The 17,463-nt window shown below is 35.9% G+C and overlaps 1 protein-coding gene across 1 annotated transcript; it reads right to left on the bottom strand.

Annotated features, from left to right (window-relative positions):
* Window positions 1-1,181: 1,181 nt before the first annotated feature.
* lhfpl5a (LHFPL tetraspan subfamily member 5a) lies at window positions 1,182-9,816 on the bottom strand. The gene is made up of 3 exons (XM_073825571.1): window positions 9,405-9,816; window positions 2,328-2,582; window positions 1,182-1,195 (listed from the first exon to the last, which is right to left on the bottom strand). The coding sequence occupies exons 1-3, from the start codon at window positions 9,814-9,816 to the stop codon at window positions 1,182-1,184; spliced, it is 681 nt and encodes a 226-aa protein (XP_073681672.1).
* Window positions 9,817-17,463: the final 7,647 nt, after the last annotated feature.

The raw sequence follows: 17,463 nt of genomic DNA, 5'->3' as shown, positions 1-17,463 counted from the left end.
AGTGTTTGAACCTTCTGTAATAGTTGCATATGAGTCCCTCAGTTGTCCTCAGTGTGAAAAGATGGATCTCAAAATCATACAGTCGTTGTTGGAAAGGGTTCAAATGCACAAAAAAGCTGGAAAATCATAGAGCTGAAAAATATTTCTGAAGAACAGCAGGCAGTTTAACTGTTCAGAACAAGGGACTCATGAACAACTATCACTAAACAAAAAACACAGCTGTGGGTCATTCAGGTAACAACACAGTATTAAGAATCAAGGGGATGTAAACTTTTGAACTGGGGCATTTTTATAAAATCAACTGTTATTTTCTCTTGTCTTGTGGACTAAACATCTTTTATGGGAAATATCTTATTCAGGTCAGTACTAAATAAAAAACATTTAACCTCAACTATTTAAAAAAAAATATTGATTTAGATGGTCAGAAAGTGGCCCACAATAAACCCACAGGGTCCATTGAGCCTGATGATGTGCAGGGGTCTTCATGCTTCCTCTATAAAAAGAACAAAAAAAGGCCATATTAGTTTCTCAACATCTTTTATGGCATTGTATGAGGAACATGAAAACAGGAACATGATTAATAGTGTTTTGTTGTGTTGTTGCAAGTGACTAAGCACGCTAATGAAACCCACACATAAACATACAAATCTGTCACAGCTAGTATTCATTTGACTAGGCGCTGTGTGTTTGAAGTGGGCTCTCTGTGATCACAGAGCTCTGCCTTGGTCATTATAGAAAGCAAAAAAAGAATACTGTCTCTCTGGGCATTGTTATTTTTACACAGCAGAAGATGCATGAGCTTTTTCTTAAAAGAAGCAACTTTACACTGCCATGAGAAACCGGCTTCAGTTAGATCAGAGATATAATGGCGAAGGCAAGAACATGGGCTGCTGTGAAAAGAAACGAAACACCTTCTGCCCATCTCTCTTATATTATTTAAAAGAACAGTTCAGCAAACAAAAGCAAATTGTCATTATTTACCACACCTAGTGATATTAGAAACCTGTCTTTTCTTTAAAAATGTACAATAACAAGTGCTGGGTAGTATCTGATCACATATAATCAGATTACAAAAATCAAGTACATGTAACTAGATTACATGTTAAAATGTTAATAATCAGATTACATTAATCAACCAAACTACTTTATGTATTGCAAAATTATATACAGTACAGATTGTTTCAATGTAGCTTCACTGTAAAAAACATGAACAGCAGAATTCATTTCACATTTCATGTGACCCTGGAGCACAAAACCAGTCTTAAGAAGCACTGGTATATTTGTAGCAATAGCCAAAAATACATATGGGTCAAAATTATCTTTTTTTTTTTTCTTTTATGCCAAATATTAACCTACCGTAAATATGTCAAAACCTAATATTTCATTAGTAATATGCATTGCTAAGAACTTAATTTGCACAACTTTAAAAGTGATCAATATTTTGAATCATGCAATACATAAAATATAATACTCAAATAATTGATTTTTTTTTTTTTCTCTTTTGAATTTTTCTTTCTAAAAAAAAAATCTATATGTGACTCTGGAGCACAGAACCAGTCTTAAGTAGCACAGGTATATTTGTAGCAATAGTCAAAAATACATTGTATGGGTCAAAATTAGCAATTTTTCTTTTATGCCAAAAATCATTAGGATATTAAGTAGAGATCATGTTCCATGAAGAACCTACCGTAAATATATAAAAATGTATTTTTTGATTAGTAATATGCATTCCTAAGGACTTCATTTGCACAACTTTAAAGGTGATTTTCTCAGTATTTAGAATTTTTTGCCCCCTCAGATTCCAGATTTTCAAATAGTTGCCAAATATTGTCCTATCCTAACAAACCATAAATTAATAGGTTCATATATAATCATAATTGTAAGGATATTAGTAAAGATCATGTTCCATGAAGATATTTTGTAAGTGTCCTACCATAAATATATCAAAACTTAATTTCTGATTAGTAATATGCATTGCTAAGAACTTATTTTGGACAACTTTAAAGGCGATTTTCTCAATATTTCGAATTTTTTTGCACCCTCAGATTCCAGATTTTCAAATAGTTGTATCTCGGCCAATTATTGTCCTATCCTAACAAACCATACAGCAATGAAAGCTTATTTATTCAGCTTTCAGATGATGTATAAATCTTAATTTCAAAAAGCCTCATGAATGGTTTTGTGGTCCAGGGTCACATAAGAACACATTCCATTCATATTAGTCAAAAGTAATCAAAAAATAGTCATGGAATCATGTCAAAAGTCATTTGTAACCAGTAATGGCCTACAATTTGCGAGTGATCTATCCAGCACTGATGATAACATACAGTCCAAGTCTATACCTTTCTTCTCCTCCACCTGGAAGTCCTCTGGCAGTAGTTTGTCTTGCCGGTTGCCAAGTACAAAGGCCAGGAAGGATAATGTTAGTGAGTCCATGATGCTGATGATGGCCAGGATGTACGCCCAGCGCACCGTGCAGTTACCCAGCGTGTATTTATCTGTCCGCTGGCCACACATCCTCTTCACCTCCTCTGAGTCCCAGCCGTCAGGATAGATCATACAGCCGATGACCATACAAGTCGCTGAAGATGGAAAAGAAGCCCAGTTAGATAAAGATTAAATGAAGATTTAAATCAGTCTAACAATCCTTTAAATAAAAATAAAGTTAGCATAACAGCTTCTGTCTTAAGTAGCACGGATATATTTGTAGCAACAGCCAACAATACATTGTATGAGTCAAAATTATCGATTTTTCTTTTATGCCAAAAATCATTAGGATATTAAGTAAAGATCATGTTCCATGACCATATTTTGTGAATCTCCTACTGTAAATATATCAAAACTTAATTTCTGATTAGTAATATGCATTGCTAAGAATTTCATTTGCACAACTTTAAAGGTGATTTTCTCAATATTTAGAATTTTTTTTTTTTTTTTTTCAAATAGTTGTATCTCAGCCAAATATTGTCCTATCCTAACAAACCATGCATTAATAACAGTTTTATGGTCCAGGGTCACAAATTCCAAATTCTGCTGTACATTCTGCAATGTCATTATTAAGTCAGTTCAAGTCAGTTTAGTTTAGTCTATTAAAGGAACACTTCACTTTTTTTTGGAAATAGGCTCATTCTCCAACTCCCCCCGAGTTAATGATCTATGCTAAGCTATGCTAAAAGTGATATCGCCAGAACAGGAGAACGGCTGAATAGATTTCAAAGCGGTAAAACTCAGGTTATTAACTCGGGGGGAGTTGGAGAATGAGCCTATTTCCAAAAAAAAGTGGAGTGTTCCTTTAACAGTGTGAAGTTAATCAACTCAAAGTTCACTGTTTGTATCACTCCACTTGTCCATGTTTCCAGCAGTGTTGCCAGATTGGCCGGGCTTCCCCCCAATAAATAAATACTGTAATTTCAGATTTTTTTTTAACTGATATAATGGTGATTTACCAACCTTTTGAAGTACTGAAATCTGTTTTGTGCCTTTGCAATACACCGATAACCACCAAAAGCAGGTGGTGATGACAACATCACATGATGAACCAAAGCCCATCACAAGGAGGTTTTAAATAATAACATATATAGAAGGTGCACAGTGTCATTCACACAAACACTAAACACCATCATGGTAACACACATAAAACTGATTTAATGCAAAAAACATTAATTTAACAGCATTATATGTAACATATAACCCTAATGTACAAGACTGGCAAGAAAAATCTAAGAAGAAAAAGTTATTTCCACAAAAAACATCAAATAAACAAAATTAAACACAGGGAATTCTGGGAATGTCAGTTTACGGTTATTCACTGTAAATTTTACCTTCTTTTTCACTTCAAAAAACGGTATACTGCCGTAAAATTACATGCAATGTCCAACACAGTTTTTCACCGTATATAGAAGGGGAACTTACCGTTAACCATATCACAGGTTTTTACCGTAGCCTTTTTACAGTTTTTTACCGTTAAATTCACGTTTTTTTTTTCACGGTGTAATTTAGTTTAACAGAGACCTGTCAATCAATTTACGTCTTTTACGTTAGTGAGACGTGATGACTTGTGAGTGACGGGGTTTTACATTACATTTGTTTCCCATCATTTTATTGTGCACTTTTTGCACAGAAATTAGCATATTTTTTACTGTGGACATTGAAAATGATGCATGCGTTTTTCCAAGGGTAAAAGTCATCGGTTAATTTCCACTTTGAAAAGATTTCTGGACATTTTACGCATATTTTCGGACTGTTTTGATCCATATTCCTGTGAAATTGATTTATCTTTATTTTATTTTGTCATTATTCTTTTTTTAAAGAGATAAAAATGGTCCTTATCAACGTTGACATGGCAATAAAATTCTCATTTTTTTGACAGTTAAAATTTGGGCTGGTTTTTGTTGAAGTGTGCGGGTTTTGGTGAGCTTTTGGGCTGGAAATCGTCAACCTGATCTGGCAACACTGGTTTCTAGACAGAGTTTTCAGTTTTCAGTGACTGTTTCTGCAGGTTATGCCGTTTCAAGTCATTCAATCATTAACTGAACAGATTCGTACAATAACCTTCGCTTCGAGTTTTAGTTTCATTTGGAATTGGAAGTAGGCTACTGTTCAAAAGTTTAGGGTCAGTGAGATATTTTTAAAAGAAATGTTTTAATACTTTTATTTGACAAGGACACATATAAAAAAAATAATCTTTTTGAAGTTTCTGTTCATCATCATGAAAAATGCATCATGGTTTCCAGAAAAAACTGAATGATTTCTAAGGGGTGACTGAACTAATTCAGACTGGAATAATGGCTCAGGTTTAGCATCAAGGGAATTAAGTACATTTTAAACCTAGATAAAAAAGAAAATTTTGTCAAGACAAACTTTAAGTTGGCTCGAAAAAGCCTGATCAAAAAGTGTGAAAAAGTTTTATAAATTGTGGAAATTTTAGGGTTTTCAGTCCGAAAAAAGTTTGAAGTTTGAAGTAGTTTTAAAGCTTAAAGCATGAATGTTTAGAAGGCAATACAGTGTGTCAGATGATTGATAGAAAATGGATAGATGGCATGTTGTTAGCATGTTTCTAACTTATTTAACATGTTACTACCATGTAGCTAGCATAATTAACAAGTCACTAGCATGTTGCTAGCATCATTAACAAGTTTTAAGCATGTTTCTAGCATGTTTTTAACATGATTAGCATGTTATTAATGTGTAGCTAGCATGATTACAATGCCACTAACATGATGTTAGCATTACTAGCACGATTAGCAAGTGACTAGCATGATTAACATGCTGTTAACATGTTTTAGCCCTGATTAGCATTTTGTTGGCATGTTTTTAACACGATTAGCATGCTGTTAGCATGTTGTTAACATGTTTCTAACCTAATTAGCAAGTTGTTAGCATGTTTCTAACTTACTTAACATTACTAGCATGTAGTTAGCATGATTAACAAGTTACTAGAATGTTACTAGCATCATTAACATGTTTTAAGCATGTTTCTAGCATGTTTTTAACACGATTAGCATGTTATTAATGTGTAGCTAGCATGATTACAATGCCACTAACATGATGTTAGCATTACTAGCATGATTAGCAAGTTACTAGAATGTTACTAGCATCATTATCATGTTTTAAGCATGTTTCTAGCATGTTTTTAACACGATTAACATGTTAATAATGTGTAGCTAGCATGATTACAATGTCACTAACACGATGTTAGCATTACTAGCATGATTAGCAAGTTACTAGCATGATTAACATGTTGTTAACATGTTTTAGCCCTGATTAGCATTTTGTTGGCATGTTTTTAACACGATTAGCATGCTGTTAGCATGTTGTTAACATGTTTCTAGCCTAATTAGCATGTTGTTAGCATGTTTCTAACTTACTTAACGTTACTAGCATGTAGTTAACATGATTAACAAGTTACTAGCATGTTACTAGCATCATTAACATGTTTTAAGCATGTTTCTAGCATGTTTTTAACACGATTAGCATGTTATTAATGTGTAGCTAGCATGATTACAATGCCACTAACACGATGTTAGCATTACTAGCATGATTAGCAAGTTACTAGCATGATTAACATGTTGTTAACATGTTTTAGCCCTGATTAGCATTTTGTTGGCATGTTTTTAACACGATTAGCATGCTGTTAGCATGTTGTTAACATGTTTCTAGCCTAATTAGCATGTTGTTAGCATGTTTCTAACTTACTTAACGTTACTAGCATGTAGCTAGCATGATTAACAAGTTACTAGCATGTTATTAGCATCATTAACATGTTTTAAGCATGTTTCTAGCATGTTTTATTACTGTTCTTACTGTATTTTGATCAAATAAGTGCAGTCTTGTGAGCATAAGAAACACTGAAACTTGTTACAAAAACATTAAAATTCTTGTGTATTGTGTATTTTCCGCTCCACCATGGAAAAAGCATTACCTGCCAATGTTGTTTTAAATGTTAGACTATGTTCTGTTTAACTATGAAAGCAGTATTGCTCACAGTCCTCTGAACAGCAGCTGTGATTATCTGAAGTGCTCGACTGAATCTCAATCATCATATTCAGAAAACAGGGAGCTTGCTTCTGTGATATTGCTTAATAAAATGCAATTATATTTTTAAATGATCTATTTCAAAAAGGTATCAGCTTCCCCCCTAGACTCCTTACTTCAAATAGTGTGATAGTATTTTTCAAATTTGTCTTTATTCTTGGCAAGATGCTGTAAATGTTCGTTAATTTTGTAGACTTTGAGTCTATACAGAAAGTAACTTACAAAAATAAACCCACCCTGGGAAACATTCACAGGAGAAAAAGCGAGACTCCTTCACAATCTCTTCAAAAACACTCTTGACTACCAGAAATACTTTGCATTGGGGCTGTTGCCTGGCAACTTTAGCCACACTCATCATTTATTATTCATATGACAATATACTCCATGCAGGGCAGCTGGTGCTGCTGTGGGTATTGCTTTACACACTGTCTCTCATTAGCACTCTCACTTTTCTTTAATGAGTGTGCATTGCAAAAGCATTGTTATGTAACACAACGTGATGAGCTGGTTATTTGCCCTCACTGATAACTTCATTAGGATACGGATTTGCAGTATATTCCAGTGATATACTATAAAGCAGCATTCCCTGCTCCCAATAAGAAGTGGAACTATCCAGGGTGCTGAAGTCCGGAGTAACCTCAGTTTATTTCCCTACTCAACCATGAGAATGTAACTGAACTGCTGAAGCATCTAAAGAGTTAGTCAGTACTTTAAAATAAAATTACTAAATCTTAAATTAAATTTAAAATTATAAAATAAAAGCTAATTGAAAATAATAATACTATAATAGTATAGAAATAACACAAACCTAAATATTAACTAGATTAAAAAGTTTGTCAAGACAGACTTACGAAAGCCTAGCTTGAAAGTTTAAAGCAGCTGTAAAAGCTTAAAGTTTTGAACCTTATATAGATAGATTAGATGATTAGCATGTTGCTAGCATGTTTAGAATGTAGTTAGCATGATTCTAACATTTTTCTAACGTGTTTAGTATGTTTATAGCATGATTGAGAAGTTACTAGCATGTCATAAGCAAGTTGCTAGCATGTTTATAGCATGATTAGCAAGCTGTTAGCATGTTTTTAGCATGTTTTTAACGTAACATGTTACTTGCATTATTGGCATTTCATTAGCAAGTATTTAGCATGTTTCTAGCATCATTAGCAAGTTGCTAGCACATTTCTAATGTTTCTATCATGATTAGCAAGTTGCTAGCATGTTTCTAGCATGATTAGCAAGCTGTTAGCATGTTGCTCACATGTTTCTAACATAATTAACATGTTACTTGCATTATTGGCATTTCATTAGCAAGTTGTTAGCATGTTTCTAGCATGATTAACAAGTTATTGGCATGTCTCTAGCATGCTTAGCAAGTTGTTAGCATGTTTCTAGCATCATTAGCAAGTTGCTAGCACATTTCTAACGTTTCTATCATGATTAGCAAGTTGCTAGCATGTTTCTAACGTTTCTAGGCTGACTAGCACGTTTCTAACATGTTTCTAGCATGATTAACAACTTTCTAACATGTTTCTAGTCTGACTAGCAAGTTACTAGCATTTTTCTAGCATGATTAGCAAATCTGCTAGCATGATTCTAACATGATTCGTAAGTTGCTAACATGTTTCTAGTATGATTAGCAAGTTGCTAGCATGTTTCTAACCTACTAAAAAAGTTACTTGCATTATTGGCATGTCATTAGCAAGTTGCTAGCATGATTAACAAGTTATTGGTATGTCTCTAGCATGATTTTTAGCATGTTTCTAGCATTATTAGCAAGTTGCTAGCACATTTCTAATGTTTCTATCATGGTTAGAAAGTTGTTAGCATGTTTCTAACATTTCTAGGCTGACTAGCAAGTTACTAGCATGTTTCTAACTTGTTTCTAGCATGATTAGCAACTTGCTAACATGTTTCTAGCATGATTATCAAAGCTGCTAACATGTTTCTAGCATGATTAACAACTTGCTAACATGTTTCTAGCATGATTAACAACTTGTTAACATGTTTCTAGCATGATTAACAACTTGCTAACATGTTTCTAGCATGATTAGCAAGTTGCTAGCATGTTTCTAACATGATTAACAAGTTTCTAGTATGTTTCCAGCATGATTAGCAACTTGCTAGCATGTTTCTAACAGATTTCTAGCCTGACTAGCAAGTTGCTAGCATGTTTCTAGCATGATTAGCAAAGCTGCTAACATGTTTCTAACATGATTAGTAAGTTGGTAGCATGTTTCTAGTAGGATTAGCAAGTTGTTAGTATGTTGTTAACATGTTTCTAGGCTGACTAGCACGTTTCTAATATGTTTCTAGCATGATTAGCAAAGCTGCTAGCATGTTTCTAGTATGATTATCAAGTTGTTAACATGTTGTTAACATGTTTCTAGGCTGACTAGCACATTTCTAACATGTATCTAGTATGATTAACAAGTTGTTAGCTTGTTGCTAACATGTTTCTATCATGATTAGCAAGTTGCTAGCATGTTTCTAGCATTATTAGCAAGTTGCTAGCACATTTCTAACGTTTCTAGGCTGACTAGCACGTTTCTAATATGTTTCTAGCATGATTAGCAAAGCTGCTAACATGTTTCTAACATGATTAGTAAGTTGCTAACATGTTTCTAGCATGATTAGCAAGTTGTTAGCATGTTGTTAACATGTTTCTAGACTGACTAGCACATTTCTAACATGTTTCTAGTATGATTAACAAGTTGTTAGCAGCTAAACTTTTATATCACTTTAAGCAAAACAAAGCAACAAATAAATGCCTCTTGGTTAGAAATATAATGCATTTAAGATGTTATACTTTTCAGAAGATACTGTTTAAATGTAACTTAAGTGTCCAAATTCAGAAAAACAGTTCTACTAACCAGCTGCCAGTTGCATCCACGCGCAGATCTTGTAGACGCTGCCTGAGTTGCAGAAGAAGAACAAACTAAAACAGACAATGGTCCCCACGATCAGCAGCAAAGAGATCCCAACAAAGAACATGGCGGTTTTGAAGGCACCTGAAGGGATGGACCCAAAGTCCAAAGCGCTGCCTTTACACACCAGCTCTCCTGTGATGGGGTTCCCGATGCAGTAGTGGAAAAGCCCAAAGTATCCCGACTGCGGCGTGTCCACACTGTCTCCGATCCAGTACGGCTGAATGAAGACCACCACACAGATGATGGCGAAGCAGATGGTGAAGATGGTCCACAGCACTCCAACGGCTCGTGCGTTCCTCACGTAATTAGTGTGATAGATCTTAGCAGCCTCCTGGGCGGATAACATTTTAGTCATGTTTGCTGGAGATGAAGGGCCACCCGAAGGTGTGCGATTGAAAACTGTTCAGACTGAAGACGACTAACAACTGGTATGTGAGAAACTTGGTCAACTTCATGCGTTGTCTGGTAGTCTCAAACAGAATTGATTAACACAAGTTTGATTAAAATACAAAAATTTAAAATGCCATGGACATCAAACGTCTTCTTACTGGAGGAAGTGTACAGCTCCGGGTCCTGAGAGATGCATTAGATGCATTAGTCTAAGCCAGAATGACTGTAACCTGAGTCTCCATCTGCAGGCCAACAATGGTCAGATGTGTCCTCCACTTGTGTCCATTAGATCCGACGGAGGGGAAAGTTTGGAAGCTGGTGAAAGTGCTCTCTCTTTATTCAGACAAACGCTGTGTGGTGCTGTGAGATCGCTGGATTATTAATTAATGGAGGTGTAGAGTTACACTCTGGCTGTGTCTCAAACCTACAGAGCTGACTCACCGTCTGAGCCTAAAACAGCTCTCTGTCATTCACTCTGCTAATGCTTTTCACTGGAAATAGACATCTAGAGTCTACAATCTGCCCGTCTCTTTAGTACCACAGACAGATAGATGGGATTAAGGTCTGGAGACTGGCTAGACCACTCCAGGACCTTAATGTGGTTCTTCTTGAGCCACTCCTTTGTTGCCTTGGCCGTGTGTTTTGCGTCATTGTTATGCTGGAATACCCATCCACAACCCGTTTTCAATGGTTCTCACCCAAGATTTGATGGCCACGTCCATCGTCCCTTTGATGCAGTGCAGTTGTCCGGTCCCCTTAGCAGAAAAACATCCCCAAAGCATGATGTTTCCACCTCCATGTTTGACGGTGGGGATGGTGTTCTTGGGGTCATAGGCAGCATTCCTCCTCCTCCAAACACGGCGAGTTGAGTTGATGCCAAAGAGCTTGAGTTTGGTCTCATCTGAGCACAACACTTTCACCCAGTTCTCCTCTGAATCGTTCAGATGTTCATTGGCAAACTTGAGACGGACAGCGGCATAGTGTGTTACCAATTGTTTTCTTGGTGACTATGGTCCCGGCTGCTTTGAGATCATTGACTAGATCCTCCTGTGTAGTTCTGTTCTAGACCTCAGCATTCTCATGATCATTGAAACTCCACGAGGTGAGATTTCACATGGAGCCCCAGACTGAGGGAGATTGACAGTTATTTTGTGTTTCTTCCATTTGTGAATAATCGCACCAACCGTTGTCACCTTCTCAGCAAGCTGCTTGGCGATGGTCTTGTAGCTCATTCCAGCCTTGTGTAGGTCTACAATCTTGTCCCTGACATCCTTGAACAGCTCTTTGGTCTTGGCCATGGTGGAGAGTTTGGAATCTGATTGATTGATTGCTTCTGTGGACAAGTGTCTTTTATACAGGTAACAAGCTGAGATTAAGAGCACTTCCTTTAAGAGAGTGCTCCTAATCTCAAAATCTACAAAATCAGCAGGGGATCAAATTTTTTTTTCCTCACTGTATAGCAGGTGTTAACAGTGATTAACAAGGATTACTAATGAAGGGTGGGGTTGCTATAAACCATAGACAGATAGATGCATAGATAGACAATTGATCAACTGTGTTGGGGGTAACGCATTACAAGTAACACAAGTTACGTAATAATATTACTTTTTCCAAGTAACTAGTAAAGTAACGCATTACTTTGTAATTGACAAGAAAATATCTGAGTTACTTTTTCAATTAAGTAACGCCAGTTACTTTCCCCCATTTATTGATTAAAAGCTCTCCTGTCCCCATGTTGAGAGAAATTGTAAGATGTTACTTCTTGAATAAATGTGAACATGCATTAATTGCATGCATCTCACTCACTAAAAAAAACAGATACAGTGTTCCTCAAAATAAATAAAAACAGTGAAATTCAATGCAAACCTGCAATGATTAAATATGTTAAATAATACAAACATCCTTTATGCATTTAATTCCATTTTATTAACCGATGTCTTTGCTGCCGACCTTCGATGATCCAATTCATCCATACTAATAAGCAAAAATCACTCAAGATAATCTAACATTTGTTTTACTTTTTTTATTGCTGAAGAGTTGACATTTTTTCTTCTGCGGTCTACTGTACAGACGTCAATTTACTTTTCACTAAGCCTGAGACTTTTGGTGTGAAAAGGCTTTTATATTTGCCAAAAACAGAACTTTTTATATTGATAACAAACAAGCAACCCTTGCTCACACTCAAAAAAAACATAATTTGAGTAAACTTGAAATAATTTGTTACCTTACAGCCTTAAAATTTTAAGTTGAATCAATTAAAAATCTAAGTTGTCACTCAGTACAACTTAACTTTTTTTGAGTTGACTGAACTTAAAATTATAAGGCAGCCAGGTAACAAATAATTTTAAGTTGATTAAACAAATTGTTTTTTACAGTGCAGATTTAAAAAGTAACGCAAAAGTAATGTAACGTAATTAGTTACTTTTTTTAGGGAGTAACTCAATATTGTAATGCAGAATGTAGATTAAAAGTAACTTTCCCCAACACTGCTTATAAACAACTCATTAACAATAATAATTCGATCAAACAAAGAATACAAACTTATGAAAACACGATTAAAAATGTTCAAAACCCACTTGACTTCCCAATTACACAAGAAGAACTGACAAAAAACCTCAAATGCTAAAACACAGCACAGTAAGAAAAGCCTTTTTTTGCAGTGTAAACCTTTTAAAAGACCAACATTATGGTCTTTCAAAAAAAGCCAGGCAGCACCACCCCAGAACAAATGACAATGTATGCACTGCACATTTTTTGTCTTGTTTCCTGCCAAAATATCAAAAAATTTGTAAAACAAGAAGAATTTTCTAGATGAGTAAAAATTATTTTCTTGTTTTCAGAAAAAAACAAGTCAAAATTAAGTGAGTTTTTGCTTAGGACAAGCAAAATAATCTGCCAATGGGATAAGAAAAATACTCTCATTTCAAACAGAAAACAAGATTATTTTTCTTACTCCATTTGCAGATTATTTTGCTTGTTTCAAGCAAAAATGTACTTAATTTTGACTTTTTTTCTGAAAACAAGACCATATTTTTTACTCATCTTGAAAATCCTTCTTGATTTCAGAATTTTTAGATATTTTGGCTGGAAACAAGACAAAAAAATCTAAGCTAGAAAAGCATTATTTGCAGTATGAGAGTGAATGCTCTCAAAGATAAAGCTCGAAGAGCTCCATATATTGAATTACTGATTGCAATGTTAAATCTTTGATCGTCCACTCAGTGATCAGAGCTACACTAGATGGGACAGACATTCAGCAGAAGCCTTACACACAGAATTCTGCAAAATGATTGTTACGTTACAAAGTAGAACACCATATAATGGATGTAGAGCAGAATTAAGCTGGTTCCTATTGATTATTAATAGTTCTGGATGCTGCGGGGTTAGTTTTCTCAGTCAGCTGGTTGTGAGATTTACTAACTTGACTAACTCTGTTAACACTAACCAGTGTCAGACCAGCACTGCTTCTCATCCAAACATCAAATTACCAAACTATCTCAAAATACATATCTAGAACAGTAAACTGAAATTTTGTCAAGATCTAAAATCAAATTATAAACAGGAATAATTTTTTTTAGAGTGCACCATAATGATGGAAGGTTAGGTCTTTTCCAAGGGCCTTAATGAGAGACTGCCTTTAACAAAGGATCCAATGAGAGTCAGCAATATCCTGCTTTACCCAGTAGGAGGCGCTGTGATATTGTGAAAACAATAGGGGTTTTGGCTCTGAGTGAGCATCTCATATTCAGTTTAATCACTGATTTAATAACTGGGCCAATTATTCTATTACAGTCAAGTCTTGTGCTCAGAGCTCAGACAGAATTTTATTAATGTTACGCTTTAACGTATACAGATTAGCCCTGCTGTCCGTGAAATCATATGTGCAAACTACTACATAATCACCCTGTCAGTTTCAACAATCGGCCCTGGTGCCATTTTTAAAAAGTGACAGAAAGGGACAAATAACATTGACATTTAGGAGGGAATAATGTCACCATCCCCATCACCTGTCCCTCCGGTGCATAATTGCACAATAATTCATGATTAAAATATATGAACCAAAGGTGCTGGGACAATAGCACAATACAGTGGCCCCCTGGGGTTGAATAAGGAAATCAATGAAGTGCTCATCTGCCCAATTCAACCGTCCCACTGGCTTTGTCATGAATAGCCGCCAGACGCACGTCAAGTGACGGACGGAACGGGCCATCTGCTGCTCTTGATAGCATTTTGTAGGGCAGAGAAACAGCTTATTTTAGTTTATTTTGCTGCTGAGCGTCACATCATGGAAAGCTTTGATGAATTACAGTGAATTACACAACACCATTAGTACAGAGAGATTCCTAATGTGAACTGACTGCTTTATGATATATTAACAATGCTTTGCAGCCTTGATGGTAATGTGATTTTCCTCTGGGACACACGTCCCCCCCTTGCTATTCAACAAAGATGTCCTTAATAATGTTTAACCAAATGATATATGAACAAACTGATCTGTCAGACCCAGGATTCAACGTTCTTGTCATGTGTCACTTTTGATCACTTTTATCTCACAGCAGTTTATTGAAACAGCGGACTTTCAGAACAAAACAATAGATTGTTTGGCCAGTTTTCAATTCTTCAATAGTCCAGATTTCCTTTATATTGTAAATGGAAAGGCAAATATGGAAGCATTTGCTTGTTTAAGATTTGTACAAACACCAAACACTAAATATTAAACTAGGTTTGAGAAGTGGTGTGATACACTTAATTTGATTGAAAAAGCAACTCTAACCATAAAGACCTGAGAGACTTTTATTTTGACTCTCTAAACTACATACAGTTGCTGTAAAAAAGAGTAGAAACCATCACAGACATTCTAATGGTTTCCATTACAAACCATCAACTTTTAACCATTAAAAAATGGATTTCTGTTGTGTGTTTTGGGACATATTCCATTCGGATTTTGTGGTTTTAACAAACCACCAATAGAAGGTGACAATCACCAGTAGAGACCAACAGACACCATTACAATTTCCATTAAAACCAGTGAAACCATTACAAATTCTGTGATAGTCTCTATTGTTTTTTCCTTTGCAGCGTTTGCTCATAAAGGGATTTTGAACATGCAAAAATTTATGGAAGGCGGACAGATTAAAAGTTTGTTTTTAAAATTTTATAAAATGTTTGTCTGCATCACTGAATTTTTTTTTTGCACTGACCATGTTAATGCATCTTTTTGAAAAAAAAAACAACAACAACAGAATTTCAAATACAAAATAAAAATAATATATAATCTGCTTTACTTTTTTTATTGTGTTACTTTTTTTTAATTATGGGTGGCTTATTGTTAGTTCCATTTCTGTTCTTTTTTTATTCTTCAAAAGTGAGACAAAACAATATGAAACACAATTCAAAATACTGACACTCTGGAAGACAACAAAGAAAAAAGTAGAAAGTAGAAAATGCAGTAGAATATAAATTATGATAAGAAAAGTAGCTGACAGGATATACAATAAGCTACCTCAGTTATATAATGGAAAACAAAATGCTTTTCTTGAGTTTTTCATGTTTTATGAATCTTTCATGTATCTACTGTAATGCAATTCTAAAATCCTGTAGAGCCCTTATAGGTGCAGTTGTTAGCTAAATTTAGCCAAAATTTCATGGGCAATAAAATGTACATTTTGACAGTAGTGTAGCTAGGTGAGAAGCTCTGATCACACAGAGGGCAGTTTCAAGCAAACCAGTTGTTTGTTGATCAGAGTGGCAAATTCACATGGCCGACTTGAACATGAGCAAAACATGAGTGAGAAACATTTTTGAGATTCCTATTAATTTCTATTAATAATGAATGGAGTTCACCCACAAAATGTGACCGCACCTTACCACGTGGCATTCTAAAAACATGATGCTCGGGTTAAAAGTAATTAAGGTTTTGTGTTTCTAATTACATTGCTTTGCGTTTCAGGTTTTTGCTTTGTGAACATGACCATATTGGTGTGAATTAAACTTCATAGCAGACTACAACACAAGAGATGTCATCCTCTGGTCATTTACTGTGTGGTCCTTCCACAATGTGGACAGACAGCTGGTGTCCATGAGTAATGAGCACTGCACTTCACCAGCAGTCTTCTCTAATGATTTGACCCTACTTGTCCGGGGGTCCCTAAAACCTTCTCAGTCCGTACTTTACTGTAATCTAGTCTGCTGATGCCTTTTAATCACATCTTTATTGTTTACAATCAGGTATGAGCAGAGATCATAAGAATACTTGTGCTACCCCCGTGGCTAAAGGCAGATGCTCATCCCATGATGTGTTTCGCCCTCAGGTGGAAGTAAGGTTTGTCTATTCACACCACTTTGTGCACATTTTAAGTGACAGACTATACAAAAGGCTTGTTTGTTATCAGGACATGGGCTCTGGTTTTCTTTTTAGAACTGTTCCCATGGAAACAGGGCACAAAATGCACTTAAAAATAAACTGGTGGAAGATCAGGCCCTTCCTCACAAACAAAAGGGTGAATTTTGCAATAATGACCAGCGGATTGTACATTTTCCACTTCATACACAGTTATGTAAGGAATAAATCACATATTATGACATTTTCAGTACTTTTATGATTTTTTTTATTATTATCTGTAATAAGTTATACGGACAGTGTTACTAAATTGAGCTCGCTTTCTGTTGCCCATTCCATACATGAATGGTCTTTCATGTCATGTGCGCTCATGTGGTTTCAAGTGCTCTAGTTAAGACTTGTCTGCTCTTTTTACCCATCCAAGACAAAAGAAATCCCTCCCTTTCTGCTCTGCCGTGACCTCACTGTCATCCCCTTCACACACCAGGCCTTTCTGTCCGTCATGTGGCACTAACACTATCAATAACCATGTCAGTGGGGCAAGTCCCATAGGCTATGCTCAACCCCTCCATCCTGAACCCAAACCAGGCCCAGCGTGAAATCCAGAAGCCTGGGGGGAAGATAGGTGGGGTGAAACAGCACGCGACACAGAATGGAGGCCCCCCGAAGAGACACTCTTTTGACCACCAGACCGCCCCAACCATTGACTTCCTTCTCAGCCAACTGTGCGTTCATCACACCATCTTTGCCTTTGTCAACATGCAATGGGGTAATTATTCCCCTCCTTTATGAAAACCAGACGTCATTTGTTGCACATAACAAGCAACTGATTAGCAGGGCAAGCTAATAAAAACACAGCTAATTCCAAACATTCGCCCAAACATAAGGCCATAGGAACTATCTGAAAGTGCTGGGAACACATTATAAACATTGTCAGCTTGCCTCATGAATATTTTGATCATGTGGCCTGACATTCATCCAGTAGTTCTTATTGGAAGTCAGGTAACCCTGTTGAAAAGATAAAGCATATGCTGCTTAGGTATGTTTTGGAGCATGACAGCTGGTTTAAGCTGGTCCTTAGTTGGTCATGAGCTGGTTTTTAGCTGGTTATAAATTGGTCATGAGCTGGTTTAAGTTGGTCCTGAGCTGGTTATAAGTTGGTCATGAGCTGGTGTAAGTTAGTCATGAGCTGGTTTAAGTTGGTCCTGAGCTGGTTATAAGTTGGTCATGAGCTGGTGTAAGTTAGTCATGAGCTGGTTTAAGTTGGTCATG

The sequence above is a fragment of the Garra rufa genome, chromosome 20 (assembly GCF_049309525.1).
Source record: "Garra rufa chromosome 20, GarRuf1.0, whole genome shotgun sequence".
NCBI classification, from domain to species: domain Eukaryota; kingdom Metazoa; phylum Chordata; class Actinopteri; order Cypriniformes; family Cyprinidae; genus Garra; species Garra rufa.
The sequence above is the reverse complement of the archived record's forward strand: the minus strand, read 5'-3'. Positions and strand labels throughout refer to the sequence as shown.

What these genes read in the sequence shown, in the direction of transcription:
- lhfpl5a (XM_073825571.1), bottom strand. Translation starts at nt 9,816, where the DNA reads ATGACTAAAATGTTATCCGCCCAGGAGGCTGCTAAGATCTATCACACT. An exon ending in GTGGATGCAACTGGCAGCTG is followed by an intron (nt 2,583 to 9,404) that starts GTTAGTAGAACT and finishes TTCCATCTTCAG; the next exon opens with CGACTTGTATGGTCATCGGC.